At 34.7% G+C, this 27,669-nt stretch overlaps 2 protein-coding genes across 4 annotated transcripts; one reads left to right on the top strand and one right to left on the bottom strand.

The window, feature by feature from the left end:
• Positions 1-392: 392 nt before the first annotated feature.
• On the top strand, positions 393-17,774 carry LOC140790346 (anaphase-promoting complex subunit 7). Its single transcript, XM_073140380.1, has 18 exons — positions 393-573; positions 1,465-1,533; positions 2,691-2,741; positions 3,108-3,245; positions 3,410-3,472; positions 5,342-5,457; positions 5,909-5,993; positions 7,573-7,632; positions 9,148-9,193; positions 10,232-10,305; positions 13,118-13,168; positions 13,269-13,469; positions 13,551-13,595; positions 13,700-13,793; positions 14,145-14,290; positions 16,403-16,632; positions 17,059-17,119; positions 17,236-17,774. The coding sequence occupies exons 1-18, from the start codon at positions 505-507 to the stop codon at positions 17,320-17,322; spliced, it is 1,686 nt and encodes a 561-aa protein (XP_072996481.1). The 5' UTR covers positions 393-504; the 3' UTR covers positions 17,323-17,774.
• Positions 17,775-18,976: 1,202 nt separating this feature from the next.
• Positions 18,977-27,669, bottom strand: LOC140790345 (uncharacterized). Of its 3 annotated transcripts, XM_073140378.1 has the most exons (17): positions 27,506-27,643; positions 27,244-27,341; positions 26,987-27,065; positions 26,743-26,901; positions 26,549-26,626; positions 26,260-26,364; positions 25,034-25,100; positions 24,882-24,943; positions 24,370-24,509; positions 23,987-24,113; positions 23,752-23,866; positions 22,438-22,526; positions 21,807-21,890; positions 21,366-21,722; positions 19,983-20,504; positions 19,839-19,898; positions 18,977-19,350 (listed from the first exon to the last, which is right to left on the bottom strand). In XM_073140378.1, exons 2-17 carry the CDS (start codon positions 27,288-27,290, stop codon positions 19,270-19,272), a joined length of 2,172 nt encoding a protein of 723 aa, XP_072996479.1. In that variant the 5' UTR covers positions 27,291-27,341; positions 27,506-27,643; the 3' UTR covers positions 18,977-19,269. The 3 variants fall into 3 exon arrangements, with proteins under 3 accessions (XP_072996479.1, XP_072996478.1, XP_072996480.1); XM_073140377.1 differs by having other exon boundaries at positions 27,244-27,669; XM_073140379.1 differs by lacking the exons at positions 27,244-27,341; positions 27,506-27,643 and adding an exon at positions 27,171-27,224.

The following is a 27,669-nucleotide window of genomic DNA, read 5'->3' as shown; positions in this document are numbered from 1 at the left end:
CAAAAACTCCACTTTTTGTTAATAGGGTTTTTTTAATGTAAATTTTTTTAAAATCTTTTATCTACTTGTATGTCCTAAAGTTAGATATTATACTCTTCTGATTAAGAAATTATCTTATTTAGGACTTTTTCTTATGGAATAAAATGATAGGCCATAACTTTAGAATTTTATAAATATTAAAATATTACTGTCTAGGCTAATGTAAGTTTAAGTTAACTCGGTAGCTTTTTTTTAAAAATTTTTTAATACAAAATAAAGATTTCTTTTAGAAAAAGAGATTAAAAAAACATATATTAAGCTTTTATGTTTAAATAATTTCTTTTTGCTTCATATTTACATTATTTTATGGCAAAAGTATTACAAAAAATGTTGCTTGACAATAATAATAAAAAATGGACAGTCTTTTAGCAAAACTAGGTTTGAAATGTTGAGGGCTTACTTCTCTTCTTTCCCTCCTCTATCTCGCTAGTCTGTACTCCTCGTGGCAAGGTAGCAGAGGAAGCAATGGAAACCCTCAAGGATCAGATGACCGCCCTTCTTGAGAACGGCCTCTTCGACTCGGCCCAAATGCTGGTATCGCCCCCGAAATCATACCCTTCTCGACTTCCAAATTACCGCCAGTATCTCCAAAAATCGCATCTTTACGTCGCTTATTTTGGTTGTCATCATTGGGTGCTGAGTTCTTGCTTTGATTTTACTTGGATGTGTTGAAAGGCATCTTGCTCGACTGTTTTTATCTCTACTTCTTTTGATGAAGGCAAATGTGGTCGTTCTTCTTTTTTCGTTTATAGTTTATGGGTTGTAATTTTAGATGCCTTTGCTTCTTCATGCTGTTCACGATTCTTCTTAGTATGGAATGAAATACAATAGTAGGCGAAGAACTTGGAGGCATCAAAATTGCTCTTTTGCCCAGATAAATGATGCCTTTCTTTTTGCCCCTTGATTTTGGATACTTAAAATCGAGGTAGGAATTTGGTAATTCGTGTAATTAACGTGGCAATTTTCTAATTTGGTAATTTAAATGAACAATCTTCTTCATAGTTATTACTTGTTCTGGATGAGAGACTTCTTGATCTTTGTTCTGATCTGTTTTTGGTGTACTTGGATCTTTGCTGGACATGCCTGTACCATCTATGTTGATTCTCTATTACTTAAAGAACAGTTGGTGATCCTTCTTTGCACCTATTATTTGCCAAGCGCATAGTGCTTTTAACTATTTACCTAAACTGAGTGAAGACAATTTTCCAATTATTAATCATAAATTATACTTTGAAAGGATTGAAGGAAATAGAAATAACTATGCCATACATTATCTTTTTGTGGCAGTATAGTATTGAATTAAATATTTTTCATGCAGACTCCACCTGGCACCTGCTCATTGAGTTGTTTATTTGGATATTTCAATTTTCGTTTTTGGTATTATATATTAGTTCTTAGTAAGAAACTCTTGTGAAACTTCGACAGGGATGCTTTCTTGTATCTTCAGCTGCTACAAATGTTGAAGCCAGCTCCCATCTTAAGGCTGAAAACTTGGTATGATTCTTATCTGGCTACGTTTTTCTTGCTCTTTTTTCCTCTCTTTTTGCTATTTCCTCACAACAGCTTTTAATAAGTTAATGATGCCTTTTGCTTCAGGGATTTAAATAAGTTGCATATTGTTGATTATTCACCTAGTCTAGGTATCTATGACTAGAATCTTCTAAGAAATCATCTGATACACTTGCTTTTTTCCTTCTTGAGATTTGATTTTAATATGATATTCTCTTTGTAGAAGTGTAAAGTACAGATGATAATGTTTACATTATCTTCTAAGAATTTATGTCTTTGGAAATAGGTGCAAGCCTCCTAGTGTGGAATGGAGGCCGTTAATGGTTGGTGGTGGTTGATGAAGTTGCCCAAGTCACATGACAATTTAGCATTGCCCAAGTCACAATTTTAATTTTTGGATGATTTCCTAGTTAAATTCTTCAAGTTTCCAATTGATAGGAACATATGAACACAAACTTTTAAAAGGACCTATTATCTGCTATTATATATATTTCTTTTTTCTTTTAACTTGGTTACAATTGATTAAATTTCTATCACCTAGTTTTTAGTCGAACGTAAAACTCTTGTGGCTATAGATAATTTCTTTTACTTAATTGGGCCTTTCCTTTCTCAAGCATATGGTTTGATCATACTTTGATGCTCGACACACACTACATAATAAATTTATTATACTCTTATGAAGAAAGGACGACATATTAATACAAAGATTGTAGGGAGTGTAAGTATCCTATGAATGTATGCATGAGGCCAGTGACTCTGTTTAGCTGCAGTGACAGCTTATTTTCTCTTGTTTCTTTTGAAAGACCATGTTACCATGTAATGCTTGGCAATGATCTGACAGTCAGATAATTTGCAATCCAACAATTGCTAGCTTTTTTGGTGTGATCATGATTTATATTGTGATAGAGATTCTAAAGTTGTTGGTGTTTTATTGGTATTTTCCTCTGCATGATGCTTAACTCTATGTTAGTTATAATATCAAATTGTCTATCCTGGTTAATGAATGTCTTGTCATTTGTCATGTATATTGTCCAATTGCATCTTTTGTCTACGCATTTACAAAGTCGTAATTTGTCATTAGTCTATTTTTTCCTTTTCTTTCACATGAGATCATTCTTAAGCGTGTTGAAATTCCATTGTAGGTGCTTCAAGGTGATGCTTTATTTGGAGAAAAGGAGTTTCGTAGGGCACTGGTAATATTATATTCATATATACCCTGTAATAAGTGATTGAGATTTTCTTTGCCTAATTATTGATGATGATGTATTGGTTGAATTATGAAAAAGCTAAACAGAACTGCCCTCCCGTTAACTTGGAGGTCATAAATATTTCAGTAAACCTTTTATAAGTTTATAAAAAGAATTATATCCTTGAACTTCTTATACATGGTTTTGCACAAGCTTTTTCCAACATAGATGAGGAGATCAGTACTTACTGAGTTACTAGTTCATTAGATCTCTTTTTCATCTCACATAGTGGTTGTATATATCTTTTTTCTTATTATGACTTATATACCTTATTATGAGGCCTTAACAGTCCTAATTGTCCTTTTCAAATAGACTATGTACAAGCAAGCATTGCAGCAATGTAGAAGTATGCCAAAACAGACAACGGTTAATCCTAGAAGCTCACTATCCGCATCAAGTCGTTCATCTTCTCCCAATTCTGTTACAGTTTCAGCAATCAATGAGAGCGAGGTAGGTTCTTTCTCTACTACGAGCAATTATTTTTTCTTTAAAGCCTACTGTCTGACATATCTCAACTTAAAGTAGTTTTATTTTCCTGTTCTTTTACAATTAGACACTTGGAAGATAAAGGAGTTGTTGTTTGTTTCTAATGTTTTCATTTTTCACACTAGCAGGTGAAGTTTAAGATTACTCTTTGCCATTGTGCACTAAGTGAGCACCGTGCTGCCCTTTTAGAGGTTCTGCCTAAAATCATTATTTTTTATATTTTTTTATATTAATTTGCTCAACTCGTAGGTCTTCTGTATATCCATGTGTTGTTAGTGTAAAGGTCAGGATTGGAGAGATATATAATTGCCATCTTTGTGAATTTCTTCTTAAACTTCAGTCAAGTAATTGTGAATATTGTTCTCATGTCAGAATTAAAGTCTAGTATTGAATGGTGACAGATAGGTAACATCCAAAAGTTATAGCAATCTTCTTTTGTATCTATAAACCTAATAGAGACAATTGGATGTGCAATCTTGTCACATTTTAATTCTTATGCTTTGGTGTTCCAACGACATGGACAAGCAGCTTTTCTGATGGTGCACATCAAGAATGAAAATCTCAGAAAGTGAAAAAAGGGCAATTTTGTTTACTATTTACTTCTTGCAATGCTGATTTGGCTTCACATGTGGGGTGGCCAAGTATATATGGCATGAGGCACTCTAAACTTTGATAGCCATGCTTCCGCATGCTACCAAGAAAATGATATCCATTCTTTGGCTATGAGAGGGTTAGTTTGCTATTAAGGCGTTGCCTTTTAGGTTCATTGACATGGTGTAAGAAAAGGCTCCTTGGGAGTAATCCTGCAGTGACATGATTTGCCTTGCTAAATGTGGGGAGGAGTATGTACGGATGATCAACTAATAAGTTTGTAATGTTTCAATACATGAAAATAATTTCTGATCATGGGTGTCATTAAGGACCAAATCTGGACCAATCCATTCGTAGAAAAGTTCTAAAATTTTTATAAGTGGTAACTCGTGAGTCTCAGACCTAATGACTTTGGAATGAAGTGATTCTGAGGTTGAGGTTAAAATATATGAAGGAAATAGTAGAAAAAAAAAATCAAAACTGGACAAAAACAGAAAAACTGATATTGCGGCGGTCATCAACGAGTGGTGGACGACTGTGAGGTGGTGGAGGTCGGTCATATGAGTGGGTGGCTCGTGGAGGTAGATGGTGGCTAGGGTTTGAAGGTAAAATTAGGGTTATTACGTTAAATTTACTCCTAAGAAAATAATTAGACTAATATTCTTTTCATCATCTCCTCCTAATTAAATAATGATTACTCTTATTTATAGGAGTAGAAACATAGCGGGTTGGGTCTAACTCATCATATGGGGCTTACATATGTGGATTATTTGCTTTGCTTCAATTCTAAAACGAACAAACTAGACTCAACTTGTCTCAACCTAACTGACTCGACTATCGTAGTCGGATCTTATTAGGTGTGTGCTTATTGAGATGGCAAATGTGTAGTATGATTAGTTGGCTCAATAAACATAAATTGCCACTTGTGATGCTTTCTTAGAGTGCCTTTAATAGCTAATGGTGTTTTGAGTAAAGAGCAAAATATGACTGCTAGTCAGAAAGGAAGAGAAGAAACAAGTAATCATGGATAAGTAGGGAGGTGCTCATCTTTGAAATAGTTTGTCCCAACTTATAAATGTCATGCATTAGGTTGACGAATCAATCTTTGAATCTTGTTCTTGAGATTCTCTTATGTTTGTAGAAACCATAATCTGGTTTTCAGGTGTTTGGGATCATACCTTAAAGCTAGCCTTATAATCTAGTGTTCATGTATAATCAGAAGATAACATATAATTTTTTTTTACACATCTGGATTGATATTGCATTTTTTAGAACACTAATTTGTTTATTGTACATTGATTCTCTTATTGCCTGCAAAATGATGGTCTTATAACAGTTATTTGCTTCAATATATATTCATATTATGCTATGGCAGAAAATCTGATGGAGGAAAACATTCTTTCTGATCTTTTGATAATTAAAATCAGAAGTAATGATTATATGTTTATTTCTACAACTCTCTTTTGCAGATGGAAGGAATTTCGCTTAAAGCAAGAACACTAAGAATGAACCTTACCATGGGAAAGCTTTACCGAATATCTAGAAACAATCGAGCTGGCATTGCATGTTATAAAGATTGCTTGAGGTTGAACTTATTGATCATATGAAGTTTCTACATTATGGTTGTATTGAGAGTCAAGTAGACTCTCGTTCCTCCGTGCATTGTTTTTTGTAAACATCCATCCTCTGTTTGCATCTTGCTTTTCAATATTCTGAAATATTCTTCATTCTTTGAGTAATTTAGTATTTTACTTTTTCTAATCTCAATCACTATCAGTTTCTTTGGAATTTATTGATCTCATCCATTATGTTGCAATTTGTAAGCAAGTCAACAAAGATAAAGGGCCTTGAGATTATCTCAAAACCATTCCATAGTTTTCATAGCTATGAAACTAGCCAGCTTCTCTAGTGCCAAGACTCAAGAGCAGTGAAAGCTGTTGAAAGTGAAACTGACAAAATTATTAAAAAAAAGAGCTACATAAATTCATTAATTTCTTTCTTGATCTCATATCCTCCTTTTCATACATTTCCATCAGGCACTGCCCTTATGTTTTGGAGGCCATTATAGCATTGGCTGAACTAGGCGTTTCCTCAAAAGAAATTTTATCACTATTTTCTCAGGTAACCAAAGATTCTTTTTAACTTGATGCTATTATAAGGAAGAATCCGTTCAATGTGAGCTGCTTTGCCCGAGGTCTTTTGCTTGTCATAAGATTAGCTTGATATCTTAAATGTATGTCATATAAATCCATATAGTATAACACTACAACCATGATTTGCTTACTTTATTGTTCTAATTTGCTGCATCATACTTTTGTTAATGTCATCTTGATACCACATTTTGATAAGGCATCAAAAAGAGGTCTTTTGGTTTCGACATTGTAGTTGACTAGTTGTTATGGACTTATGGTCTTCATATATGTTTGTTCATACCGTGAAGTAAGCATTCTGCAATGCTTATAAATTTGAATGTATACAAAAGAATAATCCAACTTTTATATGTCAATTGGTTCCTTGCATAAATAAGAATAAACCTAAAGTACTTTTAGATGTGTGCAGTTCAGCACGTTCCAGAGGCCTGCATGATTTACACACATAAATCTCTCGGTGGTAACATGCATCCCTGAAGTACATTCAGATGTGTGTTGTTCTTTCTTCAATCTCATGATGATGATGAGTGAAGTTTGTTGGCGGGTTGACCGATGGTGAAGAACGTGAAGCTTTATGGCCAGCAGCCATGGAGCCTTCCTTTTCACAAGACAAGCTGAGGCTAAAAGCATCGCCTAGAGGTGAAGATGCTCACTAGTCGAAGAGGCATAGGAAATGACAATACTAGAGGTCGATGGCAAAGTCGAGAATTGGTGAATCAAAGTCATATACAAAAATCAAATGAAAGGTCTAGGAGGCCGGTGAAGGGTACCTATGCGAGACAATGAGGCAAAACTCTCCAGGTGGACAAGGTCGAATGGAGGTCACTGATTGGAGAAGATGGAAATCTAAATTTGGTGCTATAGTCTTCCATACTTGATAAACCAGAAATTAATTGGAAGGAGAAAGAAGGGGCTCACCTACAGATCAATTAGCGTGGTCGGGTTGCTTTGGCGGTCCCCTATTACCGCATATACCTCGTCAAGCACTCACAATGACAAGAAAGAAGAAAAAGAGACAGGAGGGAAAAGATGCAAATAGCAGCCAAGAGAAAAAGGAATTAGTAGAGCTAAGAGGGGGTTTTGAAGAGATGAATTTAGATCAGTTTCACAATCTTCCAGTGGCAATTCTGAAAATGAAGTGTTGAGGGAGGGAGGGGAGAAGAGCAGATGCGCACGTGTGCCAATTTATTTTTTACGGGTTTTACAATATCAATATTAATTATGTCAACTGCCATATTCAGAAAATAGTTGGAATTCCTAGTGTCCATATGTATGTCCAGCTGTGCAAGTCCCATGGGGCTGGGGCAATCCACATGCCACAAATTCTTTCACAAAGTAACATTGAGTAAATAATAATTAAATAATTTCTATCCTGTTTATGAATTAAACTTGTTTAGTTGCTATCAAATTCTTGACACGGTTTACCTAGGACACACATTTTCAGTTGTAAAGTTCACGGTTCTCATGTAGCTGAAATTATAAAGCATACATATTCTTATTACAGCTGCATTGTACTAATGTCTGTCCTTTTTCTGTCTATTGATTTCTAGGCACCAAATAAAGGTGGGAGGCTACCCTTTGATCATGTGGATTCACAACGTTGGTTGACTGTGCGTAAATATTCTATTTAATTATATCTTGTTAATGGGCTTTGTTGCAGAGGGTACCTTAGGGCTTTAACACTTACTAGCTAAGCAATATCTCTTTGGTCGTGTAATAGTCCATAGCACAATTAGCATTTACTCTCTATCATGCACTCTTTTTTGTTGAAACTTCTTTTTTGTAAGCATGAAAATGTGTGATCCAAAATGTCTCTTTCTATGTAGTATGTATTTGGTTAAAAGTTTCATTAGTTTGACACATGCAATTTCAACCTGACTAAAAGCTTGTGCTGTGCTTCTTCTTAGTGAAACATCTTAATATACAAGATGGTTCAGGATCTCAGAGAACTCCTAATATGCTATGCACACAAGAATTAACATGTGTAGTGCATAATCTAAAATACAGTATGTCCTCATACATGGCTGCCTTATCTGATTCAACCTAGGGTGAAGTAGATAAATGGTAAAACATTAACTAGGAAGGTTCCTCTATATTAAACATGCTGCTAATTAGTAGATTGACTAGTCTAGATAATAAAACTATTTAAGTTGAAAGACAAAGGATACATGATTAGTGGGGAAAGAATACTTTAGTTTTGGTATATAGAGAAAAAAGAAGCTTACAAAGTACAGACTCTCATGGATCCATGTCATAAGTCCTATTATAAAACTCTGGAAGAGATTTAACAATGCTTAGAACGTGAAAAGACTATCTAGAGATCAATTCTGTTTCATATTTAGTAGATAGTACAGAAACATATAATAGGTGAGATGGTTGACGGAAAAAGTAGGAGAGACATGTTATGTTGCGCTGAGGCTCAATGTTGGTTACTATTTTGAGAACCTTACAGAGGGTAAGCTATATGACAACTGGTTGAGATGGTTGAGCCTATCCACCTATGACCATGTAATGCATGTGTACGGAGGAGTGATTTCTTTTAGACTGTTTTATTGCATTAGCTTCTGTCCTGTGTGTTTTATGTGCAATATAGTAAGTAAAGACTGATATTAGTAATTAGTTCAACTAAAGCGCCACATGTATTATATTGCCAGAATATGAAATCTATGTTGAATAATTGTTTAAATCTCTACCAATAATAGAATATAAAAAGTGCGTCCAAGTGCATAAGGCTCTCACCTACCTATGGACTGAGGAGGGAAGAGGTTTGCAACCTTCATTTCTTAAAAGGACCTTTCCAAGGTTTGAACAAATGAGGATGCAAGGTGCAAGACTTACATCCAGACAATAGTAAATAGTTGGACTAAATTTATATGGCGTATCATAATCTTAAGGAATCAAAGGATTCGATATATATTCAGTGTACAGGAAAGCATAACCACTATTATTAGTCTGTTTTGATAAATATTACAGTTAGGGATGGTTATGTCCAATAACTTATCAATGATAACCTAAGTTGTTCATTCTTCCATTTCTCTTTATTAAATTTGTTCTATTCAATACTTGTCATTTTCTTGTAGAGATGATATTTCAACTCTTGACCTTTTCATTGGATGTCTTTGCAGCGGTATGTTGAGGCTCAATGTTGCATTGCTTCAAATGATTATAAAGGTATATAATTGAGATAAATATAAATATGTTTCTTTTCATGAAGTCAGTATACCACATGGCATTGTGAAATACAAATATGTTTCTTCAATTAACTAGAGTAGTCCATATTCACTGCTTGATGGCATTTGCTATGTGAGTACCTAGGAATTATACACAAACTATGGAAGCACAGATACTACAAATTCATTTCTTTCATGACTATTAAGTATTAACTACAGCCCAATGTGATTCATAGAATAAATGATCTCCAGCAGAATGGGAAGTTAATAAAACTTTGAAGGACATGGACGTAAAGGAAAGTAATACAATTAGTGGATCAAAATATGTTATTCATAAAGGGTACTTACACAAATAGACATCTGGTTTAACTGATTATGATGGAAAACCACTTCATATTGTCCTATTTACAAATTGACTGTTGTCTTTTCAAGTGTGGTTGCAAATAGTCACCTGTCATAAGTTGTTTCGGGTTCCACTAGTTAGTACGGAATGTTCATGTTATACTCTCTTCTGAAATAACTCTAAAGAGAAGGGCACTTTTATCAAGAGTGTACTTGGCAAATGTTGTACGGAGTGGAATATGTCATTATATTTCTTTTAAGCTGATGGAACTCGACGAGCAAGAAAATGAAAAGAAAAGTGGCTGTTGTTTTTGTTGCAAGCATAACTGAACAGGGAGGTAGTTGATTTATAATTAGGTAAACTACAAGTGGTTCTCCGCATTAAATTGATGTGACATTGGAAGCTTTGCCAACAAACAGTATTGCAAGTAATAGTGGGAAGCAAAGACCGTAAATGTCAATTATTAAATTTGTAGTGCTACTGTTCTCTTTTGAGAGCTTATCAAGCATAAAATTTTTGTACTGTAAGTGCTGTATTGTTCGCTTATGCAAACAATGCGTGGGTGTAGGAGGTTTATGATTATCTTCTTGCTAAGTTTTACTTCAGTTAGTTTTCTAAATGCAGATATTGTTAAAATGATTTTCTATAGATCAGGAGGCTATCTGTTTTGACAGCTAGCTAATTAACATTTTGTAGGTGGCCTTGAGCTATTTTCAGAACTATTACAGCGTTCTCCTAATAATGTGCACATCTTGTTGGAAATTGCAAAGGTTCGAAAATTTAAATTTGTGGAATCAACTCTTGTTACCTTAATGTACCTCAAACACTTGGACGATGGATATTTGCAATTCAATAATATATATATTACTGTTTTGTTGCATCTTTGTCATTATTATTGGAAAAGCCAAACCTAGATATTTCAATGCTTCCTTACATACCTGTTCGGACATGCTCAATCATTCTATGTCCTTAGTAGTCTATTGTTATTGGCATTTACATTCTTTAACATCTTTAAAATCAATAGCTATTATGCTACTCAAAGTAGGCAAGGATGTAATAGTGCATCTAATTGTCTATTGTCACGACCTGAATTCAGATCATGAGCGACCACATATTCTAATAAAGCTTGAGATATACGAAGCCTTAACAATAACTATCCAAGTCCACAATATAAAGGAACTCAAAACAAATAATAAATCAAAATCAAAATCTCTCAAGGAAGTAAAGTTACTCAAGTTATATAACCAATATTTTTCAAATAAAACTAAAGCAACAAATAGTTTTTCAAATGGAGAGACAACTGAAGATAGAAGACAAATTCTAAGTAAAGGTGGAGTCCCGGTGCACCATACTCATTCGCTATGCTGACCAATATATAAAATGTTAATAGAAGATTTTATGAGCTAACAGTTATAGCTCAATAGCTGAATCCACCTAAAAGCCAATCATAATCCATAAGTATGATCTTAAAAATCTAAGGCTCAACAATTTATAATACACAAATACTATGAAGCATGCTCATAACCAGAATGATAAGGCTCTAGTAACAATAATACAAATAATAAATTAATAGGATGCTTAAGATTTCATTAGGCAAAACTTCTCATATCAAATAAATGTCACAATTCTTATTTAGATCTGAACCCATGGATCCATATCAACTAGAAGTCACATCGAGATAACATTCACATCTTTTTCTTATAGTTTATCTAGTTAGAATCACCAAGAGATGTCATTGAGTGATAGATAAAACTTTTTCTCTTTTAAGGGTTATCAGGAGGTGTCACTAACTCCCTGTCTGTTTTTTTCACTAATCGTTGAGGGAGATTAGAATCACCGTAAAAAGCCTTTTAATTTAGCCTGAGACTATTTTTTTATCTTGCCAGACTAGTCTAAGAAAAGTCATTGCAGCAATATGAAATATGTATATTTTTTGGATTTCCAAGTAGACTTAAGTCATTGCAAAAAGTTACAAAGCGATTTATACCAAAATTATTTTCAAGTCATACATATCACAACTTAAGTTCCGCTAGCTAGACATGATTAATATATTTGTTATTTGCACAAAGAATAGTAATGCGTAAAGAATATATTTGTTATATTGTACAAAGAAAACATGATATTGCACGAAAATGAAATTAAATGTGAAAGATGGAATAGGACTTATAGGTGAGTTGCTTGGTGGCCTCGGATTGCTTTGGCGATGCTCCAGTGACTTGATCCAACAATGCAACTTTGATAAGGAAGGAAGAAGAAGACAAAGTAGAAGAATTGAGACAGTGTTACAGAGTGGGGAGGAAGGTAAGGTTAGGGATTTTATAGAAGAAAATTTAGAGTTTGTTGCAAGTAATACAATCTGGAGACCTTGGCCGCAAAATCTGTGCCACTCGCCTTGTCGCGCAATGGTCGAGAAGAAGAGGGAAAAAAATGTACATGCAATGCACGTGATACATTTTTTTTGGTATTATTGTTATTATTTTGCATTTCTGGATATTACATCAATGGTTGAAATTGAAATGTTTGATGGTGTTGTTTCTCACAATATGAGAGGGATGTCAATGAGGGAGCTCTTTTTTCAAAATTTCATTCTTAGATCTTCTGTAGCCCTTATATACCTTTACTTGTAGTACTTCTGATTACAATAATTGGACATAGTGGTTTTGCAGCATGAAGATCACCCTTGTTTGAACCATAGTGGAGAGATCCTGTAGCCCAAAAAAGTGTGGAAGTGCGTAATGAAAGAAAGTCTCTCAAATGCAGGAAATGCCTACCTTTACACTTTGGAAACTTTAGTTAAATTGTAAGATTTGTGCTAAAAGAAAGGCTCTTGTTGCAGAGAGCGTGCCTAGTTCAACACTATTGAAAAGCTCTAGTGGAATTGTTCAATCTACCCCTGTATGTAGTACCTTAAGACCATTACCTTTTCGGTAGCTTCCTAAGTCTACAGTTAAATGAGTTCAATCACCCTTACTGTTCTAAAGAAGATTTCAGGGCATGCATTCTCTAATTTATCTTGATTCACATTTCATCCTTTCACTACCTTTGTAGTTGGAACCAAAAAAAAGGTAATGAAGAAAAGAAAATCTCCACTTGTTCTTGGTATGTCACTTGTTAATGGCAACTAGCTGGATTTCCTATGGCCACTTTTTAGTTTCTCTATCATCTATAATGATCTAGACTAAGAAAATTAAAGTAAACCTCTATTCTTCTGTGGATCTAAGTGCATTTATTTATTTATGTCAACTTTGGAAGCAATCATAGCATGATAATTAATTATCCCTTGTTATGGGAGAAAGATCGAATGCATTTTTTGGTTGTATACATTTAAAAGTGCATTTTTGGGTGTATATATCTAGTAGTTCATCATCATGTCAGTTACACACTTTCTTTTATTGAAAATTAGTTTTGCAGATTTCTTATTTTTATTATTTATTTATTTATTTTATTTTATTTTGTAGAATGTACTTGTTTTATTTCATTAAGCTTCTAGAGATATCCGTAGGGTTCATTTTTTTCAGTTAGTTTAGATAGACTGAAAATTTCTTGTACTTTTCTTGACCTAGTATTAAATTTTATATGAAGGTTGAAGCCATTATTGGAAGAAATGATGAAGCCATCATAAATTTTGAAAAGGTAAGGCAGACACTAGTGTTTATTTTATGGGAATGACAGAAAATAATTTTCTTCTTAACTATTGATATTGCCACGTGTTGAAAGTTGCATTATCTCACAGGTTCGTTCAATTGATCCATACATTTTGACCTACATGGATGAGTATGCAATGCTTCTAAAATCAAAATCAGACCATGCTAAGCTTAACAAGTTGGTCCATGATATGCTAAATATTGACCCTACAAGAGCAGAAATATTTGTTGCTTTATCTGCATTATGGGAAAGGAAGGATGAACGAAGGGCTTTATCTTATGCTGAGAAGGTATTAACAAATTATGTTATATTTTCATCTCTGAGCCCAATCTAAATGATGTCTCATGGACTAGCCTTTTCTTTCAATCAGAGCCTCCGAATCGATGATAGACATATAGCAGCCTATATTATGAAGGTAATTGTTTGATCCTCTTCATGATTTCACATGGACCAACTTTGTCTAGTTATCTTGCATCTTTTTCCTGCAAAATAATTTGCTGTACTTTTGATGCTTGTTAGGGTAACCTATATATGTCGTTGAACCGACCAGACGCTGCTGTGACAGCCTTCAGGGGTGCTCAAGAGTTAAGGGCTGACATTCGCTCATATCAAGGTGTTTCTGCTGTGTTATCTTGGATTTATTTGTTCAAAACTATGAGGCATGAACACAAATAGGGGATTATGGTACAATCTAATATATTGACCTACTGTTATTGAAGTAGGAACCATAGGATATGATAAGCTAAGGATATGATCTTTATGTGCATGGGGATGTGTGTGCGTTTGCAGGCAGGAGGATGGGTGTATATAGGTGAAAATGTATGTTTTTCATATTATTATACCTTAAAGAAGTAGAGGACAACTATGTGTGAATAATTTGCTGAGTATCGTGTCTGATATATATTTGGTGAGGAGTGGTTCAACTAGCCATTTGAACATAATTTTTTTATGATTGACCTTTCAGGCTTAGTGCGTTCTTATCTAGCACTTTCAAAGTCAAAGGAAGCATTATTTACTGCACGCGAGGCAATGAAGAACATGCATCAGTCTGCGAAAGCTCTTAAATTAGTTGGTGATGTGCACGCTGTTAGTTCTGCTGGGAGAGAGAAGGTCAGCCATCTATTGAATTTGCCATGATATGATAATCATAATTTGAACAATATATTCAATTGTCATTTCATTAAATGTCTCTTCTGTACAATTGGAGTCAACAGTGGATCAATTACAACAGCTATAAACCTATGATATATCTTGTTGGTTGTCTGATAGTGTATCACATATACTTTGTTACTTCTTTATCATGCTTCATACACAAGTTCCATATAATTAAGGGTTAAGACAAAATACTTATACCTAGAATGATGTGTCATGAGGTCTGCTAATCAATTTTTAATAAACATATATAATATGAAGTAATCTGAAGATTGTCTGTCCCAGCTCAATTTGTGCAGAATCCAAGTTGCTAAGGTGAGTAAGGAGTAGAAGTATTGTTCTGACAGTGATTTGGTAGTGGAGGGCCAACAGTAAGTGGCCCGAATGGCTCATTCACCTTTGCCTCTGTTTATGTAAAATTTAGATTGAACAGCTAACTTTGGTGACAAATATCAATTTATTAATTGTTGAAATTGTTCTATTGGATAATTAGATGTTCCTGGTTGGTCATAGTAACAAAGCATGAGATTGGTTGTCTAGGTGGTGGTGCCAACAGATTGTTGTGTCAGAGAACCTGAAGCTGGCCCTTTCATTAGGTAGGTGACTTAACATGATACCCTTATCCCCTTCTTAAATAATTGTGGTAAATTCTTCTTGCAAGCGAAAGCAAGCATGACATACACAGCCCTTTCCACGAATGTTGACATGGCAGTTTTGTAGAAATAGTGCTAGAGAGTTCGTGTAGTAGTCACTAGACTCGTTACAAATGACATGAAGGTGTGACTGGCCAGTGGTCTGTAAACACCTATAAAAAGAGGCCCAGATCCTCAATTCAGGAGAGGTTTTTAGCTAATAGAGTATTGATAGTTGGACTGTAACCTATAAGATGCAAATAATTCTAATCATTATTATGTGATGTTAGTCCCTTGGTAACTGAATAGAGGGGCTAGAGTCCTCTAATTAGGAGACTTTGGAGTTTCTTGGTAATTCAATTGTTTATAAGTACACCGAGCTCTAGTAATTTAATATTTTTCATGTGATTTAGTCCCTCGGAAGATATTGGATAAACCCCGACACTCTGACCTTATTATCAACGTAGGTTTCATATTCCAATGCATTTTATTATATTATCTTTGGTCCTCGGGAACTCGCTATCATTATGAGGTTTACAAATCTATGGGCCTAGAGGCTGGAGCCTGGAAGTCACTTCAGCCTGAACTTGTCCTCAGGTTTGATGATCTTATTTGAGATCTTATAAGAAAATGATGAACCAAGATACCTGAAAGCTTTTGAAATTTATTTATTTATTTCTAATTGGTATTAATACGAAAGTATCATTCTGAATCTCTAACGATAAAAAGTGAAGTTGGGAATAATGGTGACTCATGCAAGGAGACCATAGAATAGTATAAGAAAGGTTGGGAATTAAGTTTTTGGAATGAATTCATCCAAAATTTTGTTTTAGGTCCTTTTTTGCCAGAGGCATATGTTTACCTGGTGGAATTTTATTGACGGGATTGTATTGCATAACTGTAAAAGGGAGTATTATGTAGTACTCCTTCAATAGGTTTTGATTGCAGAACTTAAAAAGGAGTGGGTGGCACTTTTTAGGCATATCATGGCATTCAGTACCTTTTAGATATACTGAGATGCAAATGTTTCCCCTACTCATCCTTCATTATAGAGTGATTGGCCCAACTTAATGGTTCTCTGTATGGTAATGCAAGTTATCTGGATCAAGGACATATAATGCAAATTATATCTGCTTACGAGGAAAGCTTGAGAACATCTTTCTTTTACTTGGCTTGGTAGAGTTCATTGTTAATTAAATTAGCTTAATGAAGCTTGTTATGCAAGGGTGCTAGACCTACGGGTAGTGATTATACAAGCCTAAAACAAAGGTACTGCTGCTCAAGGGGAGAATATCTTGTTCTTATTTCATTTGGCAAGTTGATTTTCCTAATATTGACAGCATTTCTTAACGAAGCATGTATTAATTTCCTTGTTTCCTTTATGTGGCTGTCCAAATGTTAATTTCCTTGACCATATTTTTCTTTTATCTTTCACTAGGCAAGGAAGTTCTATGAATCTGCACTGCGCCTTGAACCTGGGTTTCTTGGAGCTGCCTTGGCCTTGGCTGAGTTACATGTTGTCGAAGGGCGAAATAGAGATGCTGTTTTACTACTTGAAAGATACCTCAAGGATTGGGCAGATGACTCTCTCCATGTCAAGTTGGCTCAAGTTTTTGCAGCAACAAATATGCTTTCAGATGCTCTTTCACATTATCAAGCTGCATTAAGGTGCATCTCCTTTTCACTATCAGTAACCTAAGAGCGTGTAAACTCAAATGACAACATTTGACAAGAAATATTCGGCTCACTCATTTAATTGTCAATAAGTGCAACTTTCACTTGTGATATATATCTGTCCATAAAACAATATCCATTATTTGATGTTACTTATTAAATAATGCCAAACAAGTCAACCTAGCCAGAAGTTAGATCTCAACTTTCCAGCAGGTGTTTATAAAAATATTTTGATGAAATTCTCTCATTTTTTCCTCCTAAAGGAACAGTCCACAAATTTAACTTAGTAGTCCAATTAGGCACTTGATACCTGTCCAGATATGAAACTCCTGTGCTATCCATTGCATCCATGGCTACTATATCCACTTCTTTTTTGTAGAGAAATTCATGGCTACTACATCCACTTGTACTGCATTTCAGGATAAATCCACAAAATGAAGCTGCAAAAAGAGGCTTGGAGCGCCTGGAGAAGCAGATGAAGGTACCCTTCGCTGATGTACTACTGTTTGGTTCTGCCAATCCCTTGAGCACAGTTGTCAATTCTAGAAATGCGTATCCTTTGAAAGAAAGATGATTAAAATTTCCCATCTTATACAGGGAATGGATCCAGATGCACCAGAAGAGGAAGAAGAGAATGAAGCCGATGATGCTGAAGGTGACCAGGAGGAGACTGAGTTGCTATAAAGCTGCAAAAGGCTTGAAACTGCAGATAATTGTAATAAGAGCTGCCTCTGCTGTCTGAGTTGGGCAAGTGCGGAACGACAGAAGAATATTCGTACTCAAGAAGAATATCTGTACTCATACATGCTGTCTATATTTGACTGCTTTCTCAGCCGATTGCCACGGACTTCTGCAGGATAATATTTGCATTATCGGAGATGATTCTATCACATCTCTGCTAATGTTACAAACACGGAATGTATCTAGATATTAGACATATACCGAAGCCCTATCAGATATCCTTTTCTCAGCATCAATATAAGGTAAATATATCTATGGAGAAAACCCAGTTGCATTGCTAAGAGAGTTATAGCAAGATCAAGAGTGTGTATTGTGTGATAAATGAGATATTTTTTCTGACCATCACGGCTTGTAGAGACAATTAAATGAAAAGGTTCATAGTGCATTACTGATGATATTCGTTTCTGTTTCCGGTGTTATTTGAATGTTACATCTAAGTTGATAATATTAGAGATTTACACTTTTCCTACAAGGGGGAGGAGGTATGAGATGTGCATTAAAGCTGATAAAAATCAAGCATTGCAGGGTGAGTACTCAAGACCTACGACCTGTCTCTTGGGATGATCAAAATTTGAGAACATGTGTACTAAATTGCACATTTTTGATAAGCATTAGTTTATTCTCCTTCGAGTATGACTCAGTTTTACAATTTAATTGCATTAAATTTTTTAATTTATTATATAAAATTAAATACATATATTTCTTATAGCCCAAGTATATATATATTTTTTTGTATAGCTAATGCATATTTTATTATTATAATGGTAGTCTTTTATTCTCACTTTTTTTTATAGCTGATGCATATTTTATTATTATAATGGTGTACACAGTCCTTCATTTACTTGTCAAATAACGGTGGAATAGGCAAAATTATTATAATATTTAATTTAATACTAATATACGGAGTAATAATTATATTTAATATGACATAAAGTTAATATTAAAATATTAAAGAATAATAAAATTATAATAGGAATTGGTGATATTTTAAATCTAAAAATATGGGCTTAAAATGCTTCATATATCTACATTGGCAAACAAATACAGACTTATAAATATATATCGGTGCTTGGCAATGCATGACAATGTATTAACTATATGGTGGCAACGCAATACTATGAGTTGCAGTGCATAATAATGGGCAGCCGTGATAATGTAGTGGTGGCTATAATTGTAATGCATTATAGATAGTGGTGGCTATAACTGTAATGCATTATAGAAAGTATATTTATATGACATGACTTAAAAAAGAAAAGGAAAAAGAAAAGAAGAATCTCAATATAATCAAGTGATGTCTAATCTAAGAGCAATATTATAATTATAAATTATTATTAAAATATTTTTTAAAAGTAATATGAAATAAGATGTAAGAGAATAATAAATTATTATACTAGAATAAGCTAAAATACTATTAATTGTTACACCAAAATAAGAAAGCTTATTCTAAAATAAACTTAATTCTTATTCTAAAAGTAAACTACTAAGTCCCATAGTTTAGGATAAGAGGCATGAAGATAGCCATACAAAAAAGTAACACCGAAGAGGTAAAAAGCTTGTTTCTTTGACAAGTAGCTTGTTCGAAGGTCGGCAATAAGAATTCTTTCAAATGATGCTCATTGACGTCCAACCTAGATATCATTCAATTATTCCTTCCACTCAAAAATAGATACTGCATTGCAGTACATGGAATTATATCAAGAAGGATACTAATATCAACTCTAGATTGCCTGCTACAGTAACACCATACTCTGCATGGTGTTTAAACTATTCAATATGTACATGCAACAATAGAGAAAAAGGTTTACATGGCCACAAGTTGAAATGCTTACAAGAAAATACCAGCAAAAAGGCCAGCTTTGATATGCTGCAAAAAGAGAGAAGGATTTAGTTTTACAAATGGTAGGGTTTCCTCGGAGTCTGGGCTCGGTTATCTACAGACTGCAATCTTTGCTTGAGATGAAATAATTCCACCTAACAAATAATGTTGTACATCATAAGTTAGCAAGATTAGTACACGAAAAAAAAGTTTATTGCATATTACCATTTACTACTTACAAGAAACCTCTTTCTACATATTCCAAGATCTACCTCTCTTTTCTTAGGTATTTGGAAAAAGTTTCTTAAAAAAAAATCAACCTACAATTCATCCATAAATTAGTAGAAAAACAGTTTTAAGTATGTTCTACTTTGATTAAATATCCTTCAGGTGGCTTTTTGAAAAGTTCGAAAGAGAAAAGAAGGCACTATAGTGAAAAGGTTACAAAATATCTCCAAATATACTTAAATTCTTAAAAAGGAATTGACCTACAATATGTCAAAATGAGGAGGTTTTTCAAAATAAGGATTTTCCATAAGATTGAAATGTAGGTGATAATATGAAAAAAAAAAAAAAACCACCCAAGAAAGGCAAGGCTGGGAGGGAAAGTTATCATCCAATTTGCGTTGAATTAACACCATACCTGGAGCTGGAAAGCTCTTGCTCTTTCTCCTGCTAGAACTCCACGGGTTGAGTGCAGCTCCTGCATATATAAGACTGACTTAGTACCACAAAAATAAGAAAGTCATGTGAGATAGCTGACAGTTGATCCAAGGAGCTTGCTTGCCTTTTGGGTGTCATCCAGAATAGCTTTTAGGAATGCAACATCATGTTCAAGCCGCACATTGTCAGAGTGGACAACATTTGAGAGACTGTTTGCTTCTTCCTGAGCTAGCTCTAAACCTGCTAGCTTCTCTTTCAGCAACTCAACCTCTTTCTCTGAATCAGCAAGTCTCTTTTCCATGTCAACTCTACCCTTAATAGCCGAAGACAACTTTTTCTCAGCTTCTTCTCTGCTTGCCATTGCAACTGTCAGCCTCTCTTCAAGCAAAACATTTTTCCTAGTCAAGGTTGCTATCTTGGTTTCATATAATTGATAAATATTAGAAGGATCTGTAAGAAGCAGTGATCTGCCATCAGTTTCAAAAGATGATATATGATCATTTTCTGACGAAAGACTAATCTTCCTTTGCTTTTGGTTCACATTTGCACCTTCACCGTCAAATGTATTTTCTTCTTTGCTAGCTAAAACTCCAGCAATATCCATTTGAGCTGCAGTTTCTGGCTGCTTGTTCCTCTTCTCTTTTGTCTGAGGTAGTAGCCAAAGAGGGCAAATTAGGTTCTGTTCTTCCAAATGAATGGGGCTTAAAATAATAATTAAGTTCTATATCAAAGGTTTGAACTTGCAAATCATAGATTGCCAAGGATCACAAGCAGTTCTATTACATGACTAAATACTACAATGATGCTCACAAAAAATGGAGACCTAAAGAAGAAAAACTACCAGAAATTATTGAGGCAAAAAGATAAGAAGAATTTCAAGTCTTCAACTTAAATGAAATATTTAGAACTACATTCTCTCAGTACAAGTTATGACAGAGAAGACCAAGATACTAGCATGTTTAATCACTCTTCAATAAGTAAGCCATCTTACAAGTTGTTAATTTTTAAATTTAGTCATATAAATGCACTGGAATATTCTATCATTGTCTATTGATATGGAAAACAGAGCCATGCCATGATTAACTCAACATAAACGGCCTACAAAAATGAGTAGTAGCTTTAACTGCCAGTGTTGCTTAATATATATGACCTGATGAGAAATATGGAAATGCATGTGAATGATAGAACCAAAGAGAGATGATATTATTGCAAAACGTTAATATCTATTAACCAGCTCAAAAGTATTAACTATGGCAAACATATTCTATGGCTTTGATATTAAGAGTATTGCTAAGCTTTACACAAAATGAAAAGAAAAAATTGTGCTAAAGCTGGTTAGCGTTCTGACTTCCAACTGGTAACACAATATGCCTCTGGCTGTCAACCTCTTCAGTATATAACAGATTCTTATTTTTTATTATTTTAGTTATACAAAATCCAGCTTCTTTGCAAGAATTTTCATGATTAAGATTAATTTTATTACTATTTCACAGGAAGGGATTAATACCGAATTGTCACCGCCATCCTTATATTTCTCCTCTTCAAGAGGCTTCTGCAATTTACGAGCTAAACTGCAATCTTCTTCTTGGTGAAATTGTTTGCGAAGTGAAATACTGCCAGAAGTTGAATGTGGATCAACAGATGAATCTGAAAGAGATTTCCTCCCGGACACATACTGTTCCACTGCAGATGCCAGACTATGCCTTGTAAGAGAACTGACTGTCCGTAAGGTAGTTCCATTATTAAGATGTGCAGCAAGCTCTTTGGTGCTTGCAGGATAATCTTCATATAACAATGTATCTGTATCTGGGGCAGATCGCCAACTCATTGATTGTTCATTCTGAATCACTACCAATATTTCAACCTGTACAAGCAATAAATGATGTATAAACTGAAGTGGATATTGAAACATAGCGTGAAAATAAGTAAATGAGTTTGCTTCTTTGACCTTGTTAGATGGCTCTTTCCTATTTCCTCCAAAAGCAACCAGAAAAAACTTGTCCTTGTGGTGCACAGAGACCATACTGAATCCCTGTATTGCAAAAAGTTATTTAACTATCCAAGCGTAAGAAAAAGATTTTAAGTTCATTTTTTGTGGCCTTAGATACAAATTAGGAGAGGTAAAATGATGAAGTATTTAGGAACTCCTGGAGTGAAAGTTATATAATCATTTAGTCACAACTTAGATGCTGTTCAAACGTATATGTAATCTGATGAAAATGGTTGGGTGGGTGAAGATAAATGTATTTCCTGCGGCAAACCTGGATCATTATGGAAATTTTTCTTGAGGTGCGGATATACAAAATCAATTTTGGGCAGAGTGGGTTGGGTATTGCCAAGGATCCAAATAATGTTAAGGATATCTTTGCCATAGATTTTATAAAGAAGCTTTTAAAAAATATGGATGAATATCTTTTTGATATTTTGATAATTATTCATTATGAACGCTAGGAAGACAGAATTGTCAAAGGTTAAAACCCCATGGTTGTTTTCCATAATACTCACCAAAGAACTGACACTGATAACTAATAAGAATCATAAACTGGAGAATAAATTCTGACACAAAGAACTAAACTTACTTTGTTACTGGTAATAGAAGCACTAGGTGGTGTTACACACACCGACCATTCCAATTTGAGGACATCAAAGACCACTGTTTCTGCATTTCCTGATAAGAGAACTCATGTAAGAAAGAGAAGAAAAAAAAAAGAAGTTTTGCAACATAGTTACTGATAGTGATGAACTCTTTTGTTATTTCCACTAACTATATAAATGCATGTAAAGATGTACTTGAGCTTTCTCCAAGTAAACAAACAAGGAGAAAGAAATACAAATTGAAATGATCTCTTGTGCATGGTTGCCAAAATTTATTTTAAATCAGTAGAATAATGGGTACTGAAAGGATGGCATGGAAATTTTCTTAGTTAATCATAAGAATAAGACAAATACTGTTACAAAAAAGAACTCCACCGTCGGTATATTATATGCATCTCACAATCTTTTTATCTTATAGGAACCACCAGGAAATGGAAAAAACAAGAAAATAACAAGGGACACAAAAGTTAGAAAAGATGGGTGGCTTGACCTGCATGGAGAGAAAACAGCATTGGCACTATTAAGAAAGGAGTATGCTGTAGGTTTATGCAAGAAAACAATAGCCTTCTTAAATGTTCTATGATGGAATGAGAATAGGGAATTGAGATATGCAGTGTTTTCTACATATTCACGGCAACTTTGGAAGATGAGCACTCTTTAGTGCATGAGGTCATAGGTTTGATTCTTATCAGTTGTGATACTACTCCATCGTCTATCATCTGTTCATAGCATAACATTTCATCATGGGCCAAACGTTTCCATTTATGAATTTGACTAATAGTTGTTCTTAATGTTCAAACTTTTCCATTCATGAATTTGACTAATAGTTGTTCTTAATGTTCAAACTTTTCCATTCATGAATTTGACTAATAGTTGTTCTTAATGTTCAAACTTTTCCATTTATGAATTTGAAGTTGCATAATTCACTACTATAATTGAAGTTCCTATTGACTCTTTGAATTTTTTGACAAAGCTGAAAAGTAATCGCTCGTTCTTGCTCTTTCAAAAGATTAAAACATTTTTAATGCAAGATTAACTAGTTGGAAGGACCCAAGAGTTCTCTTTTATATGGGAAAATAATGGTTGATGATTATGATAAGTTTATTAGTTATCCAAAAGACATCATTAATAAGCAATGTGCACTTTAATCCAAGCAAGAGATTTCATGGGAAAAAAAACCCAAGTGGCCAACAAAACCTTGGTTTCAGAAGCCAAAGAACCGAAGGTTAAGTGGAAAACCCTTTCGAGAAATTTAAATAATCTATCAGATCATATCCTACACAGCAGTGGAGGCATACGTTTTTTCTTGCTTCCACCTCCTGCTATATACCATTTAGTTCCACATAGAGCTCCACAGCAACCTGCTCGCGCTGATGGATGTGGACCACTTGTTTTCATTTTTGTCCATACCATCTGACAGTAGTATTCAATATATTAGACTATTTCTCCAGCAAAGCTTCTAAATCATTTAAAAGATGCATCACTTCAGAGAAGGATCAGCTTTGAGAAATAAAAGTTGCCTAGGTAACATACAGTTTCGAAGTCCAGTGCATAAAGATCATTCAAGGTCTTCGACTTTGACTGCCCTCCGAAAATATAAAGAATTCTATCATCATACAGAGCAGCTATATGATTTGATCTTGGAGAAGGTCCTGTACCCCTGCAATGATGTGCTTTCAGTTTTAGTAATAAGATGAACTAATAAGTAGCATAGAGTAAAAGTATGTCTATAACCCTAAGAGATAAAAAAAGACAGGAGATGATAATACATTAATACTTATTCTAAACAAATAAAATCTTCAAATCCTACTGAGAAGTCATTCAAAATAGCTATCTTATGTTTCAGTTGACATATGTATCGGCAATCTTGCACAGAACTTTACCAAAATAAGAGAGAACAGAAAATGACAACTCACTTATAATGCAAGGGAAGCCATGTCAATGACTTCAAATCCAACATATGAAGATCATTCAGTTTTCTCCCTTTCAGATCTTCACCTCCAAAAAGGATCAAAACAGGACCTGCTCTGATCACTGTATGGCCACTGCGAGCAGCCTGCAGTACTTAAAAAGGTCAATCTAGCGCAGCTACAGCATCAGTGCAGCACAACAGACTATGTGCTACCTTCTACTGATAAGAGGATAAGACAATGAATTTGAATAGGACTTCCTTTCAGTTAATGATTGGAATGATAAATCTTGAAAACCACAAAGTGCTGAGAAGTGCAGTCACACTTCAGACTTGGATAACAGAATTATTCATTCATATTTCACTATCGTAGGGCACCAAGATAAAAAAATTCTGAGATGATTTCTCAAAATTACAGAATTATCATGAAAAATGGAAAGCAACAACAGATGGTTGATAATGAAATAAATCACAACAAAGATGAGGAAAATAGAGTATGTTGAATGTAAGAGGAATTACCGGAATGTCACCTTTTGCTTCCAAATATGACCAGCACTCTGTTTCTACATCAAAGGACCATGCTGAAAAAGATGGAAGACAAGTCAGTGGTATTATGAAAAAAAATTGAGAATAAATTGCTGCTAGGTTGTACACTCTTGTGAAAGAACAACCTGACACTCTATCACTAGCAGGTTCAGTTTTTCCACCTATAAGGATGACCAGTTTTCCCCATGGCACCTACGAGAAGGGAAAAAAGAAAAACAAAATCACAAGATGAATAATGTGATGGCTCTTGTAGAACTATATCTCATGTAAATAAATAAAATGTATGCAACAATACACTTAACTACTTTGTGCGAAATATATTCTGAGCATACTCTAAAAAGTAGCAAACATACACGTGGTTCTTGCTCATTTCTTGAAACCTAGGATGTTAGTGACTAAAGAATACTTCAAAAGCACTAGGAAAGTAACTTTGAGAATCAAAATCTCATTAGATCAAAATGGTAGCAGAATATCTACTTGCGGGCCCACCACCAATAGAATCTGTGCTACATAAAGGAAATCATTAAAAGAAGATATAGCTGTACCAAGGAAGCAACACTTGTATTATATGATCGGAATTAACAGGCTCTTAGGATCGCAACTTAAGATATTATCAGGTCTTACTTTAAAGATATACCTAAGAAGATTATGAAGTTGGTGGTTGATACCAGAAACTTTGAAGTTTAATTTCTTATGTATTCATCCTTCAAGGAAGCTCATATATACATATCGAGGATGAGGCTCGTTAGTGAAATTCATATGCAAATAATTTAGCTCTGAGAACTCTTGCTTAAGGAGTTCTTTGTATGAGGTATAAAAGCTCAATATCACATATGAAAGCCATCTATACTGCAGATATCACGATTTATGTGTAGAAATTACCGTAAAGTTCCAAAGATTAGAGAAAGCAAGTCTAGGAACCCCTTTAGTAGTTTGTACAAAAAAGTGTACTTCTTCATGTCCAATACAGTTATCAGTTGTCGCATTGTTGTGCACTAATTTATATATAAAAACTATTTCTCTAATAACTTAAGCTTTTAGAAGAGTTGTGAATTAACATGGTATTAGCAAAGAAGTCATGAGTTCAAATCTTATCATTCCCATCTATTGTAAAAATATAACACCTCCATCTATTTTAGTTGAATCCACTTCTTTAACAGATCAAAATGTCTTGAGCCTAAAAGTGAGTGTTAGAATATAAAATATAAAATCATCATTCTCAAATGTTACATCTATGACCATGCAATACAAGTACATGTAGAAAGTACGATAAATGAGCAAATCCATAGATCCAAATTGGGAACAGTTGATGCAATAGTAAGGCTAGTGACAATGAGATACAGGAGTATACCAGACAATGACCTTTGCATGCAGGAACTTTCAAAGATTGCCCACTTGGTGATAAGTAAACCCTCGGAGCAGCACATGTCCAGGTAACTTTGTCCAGATTTAAAATCTGAAACATATACAAATTCACCATCCGAAGTCAACTTCGAGCTTATCTACATGCAGTGTTTACTTGAAATCCACAAGTAAATAATGACATTAAACTGATCGGTTTGAAGTTAATAATATTTAAAACAATAACACTTTAAAAAGTTAAAACCCAAATTTTGCAAGATAAGACCAGGTTCTATTACCCTCGTATCGTCAAAAGCATTATGGCCAGAATCACCACCAACAACTATCATTTTGCTCCCAATAACTGCTGCTGCATGCTATTTAGGGAAGTACGGCAAATTATATATCATTTACCAATAAATAAGAGCTTCCATCTTGATAAAAAATTGAACATAACAAATTTCAGACAGCTAAAGAGAAAACTGTCAATTACATTAAAACGAGGAGCTGGTTTGTCTCCATCTGTAGACAGCACCATCCAATTCTCAGAGCTCCCCAACGCACAGTTATTGAGATCAAAAACACTTGAAGAACACAGGCAATTGAGGTCGTCGGGGCGGCCGCTAACGGACGCCTTAACCACATTATCTCCCTTCATAAAATCCAAGAGCTAACCATCTATAATCTATACAAATTTCCAAAAAGTCGAGCCCAATACATTGATCAGAAATCCTTACACTAGACTGGCTGACTCGCTTGGTGGGCCGAGCGGGACTCCTCGTCCCTTGCAAGGGATCCCCAAGATGAACCTTCAACCTACACGACCCCAATAGCACAAAAAAAAATTCCCAACAAACTGACAAAAATCTTCAAAGAAAGACTCATTTACACAACAAATAGATCCAATTATAAGATGTTTACCATAGAATCTAACAAAACAACGTAAATGCGCAAATGGGTGTCACCAAGATGGTAAAATGTGCTCAGTTTTTACCTTCCCGGCTTAATCCGCCGTCGGGAAAAGCCGAACATTTTAGGCATTGTGTGCTCCGACTTCAGAGAGCAAGCAATGGGGCAGGGGCGGCTTCAGACCTGCAAGCAAACGCAAGAAGGGGAAACGCAAAGGAGCAGCAGTCGGAGTGGGAGAAGAAATCCCCCCCAAAAATAGTAGACAAGATCACAAATATCCGCGAAAAAAGACGAAACTTTTTTGCACTATAATAAAAAGGCAAGAGCTCAAACCAACAACTACTGACCCATCTTTCCTGTGGTCCTTCCCTAGTAGAACTCTCTCTCTCTCTCTCTCTCTCTCTCTCTCTCTCTCTGTGTGGATGGATTGGAATTGGGAAACGGCGAATATGGCGTGAATCCAGATTAGGATGGGAAACGTTCTCAAGTGGGAATAGTCTTATCCGACACA

The sequence above is a fragment of the Typha latifolia genome, chromosome 6, assembly GCF_019914945.1.
Source record: "Typha latifolia isolate L0001 chromosome 6, TyphaL0001v2, whole genome shotgun sequence".
NCBI lineage: Eukaryota > Viridiplantae > Streptophyta > Magnoliopsida > Poales > Typhaceae > Typha > Typha latifolia.
The sequence above is the reverse complement of the archived record's forward strand: the minus strand, read 5'-3'. Positions and strand labels throughout refer to the sequence as shown.

Coding starts and splice junctions, on each gene's coding strand:
- LOC140790346 (XM_073140380.1), top strand. CDS start 505: ATGGAAACCCTCAAGGATCAGATGACCGCCCTTCTTGAGAACGGCCTC. Junction 13,794..14,144: donor TGACATTCGCTCATATCAAG/GTGTTTCTGCTG, acceptor TTGACCTTTCAG/GCTTAGTGCGTTCTTATCTA. Junction 16,633..17,058: donor CATTATCAAGCTGCATTAAG/GTGCATCTCCTT, acceptor ACTGCATTTCAG/GATAAATCCACAAAATGAAG.
- LOC140790345 (XM_073140377.1), bottom strand. CDS start 27,290: ATGCCTAAAATGTTCGGCTTTTCCCGACGGCGGATTAAGCCGGGAAG. Junction 22,527..23,751: donor AGGTGGAAGCAAGAAAAAAC/GTATGCCTCCAC, acceptor TTCTCTTATCAG/GAAATGCAGAAACAGTGGTC. Junction 21,891..22,437: donor CTTCTATTACCAGTAACAAA/GTAAGTTTAGTT, acceptor TTTGCAATACAG/GGATTCAGTATGGTCTCTGT.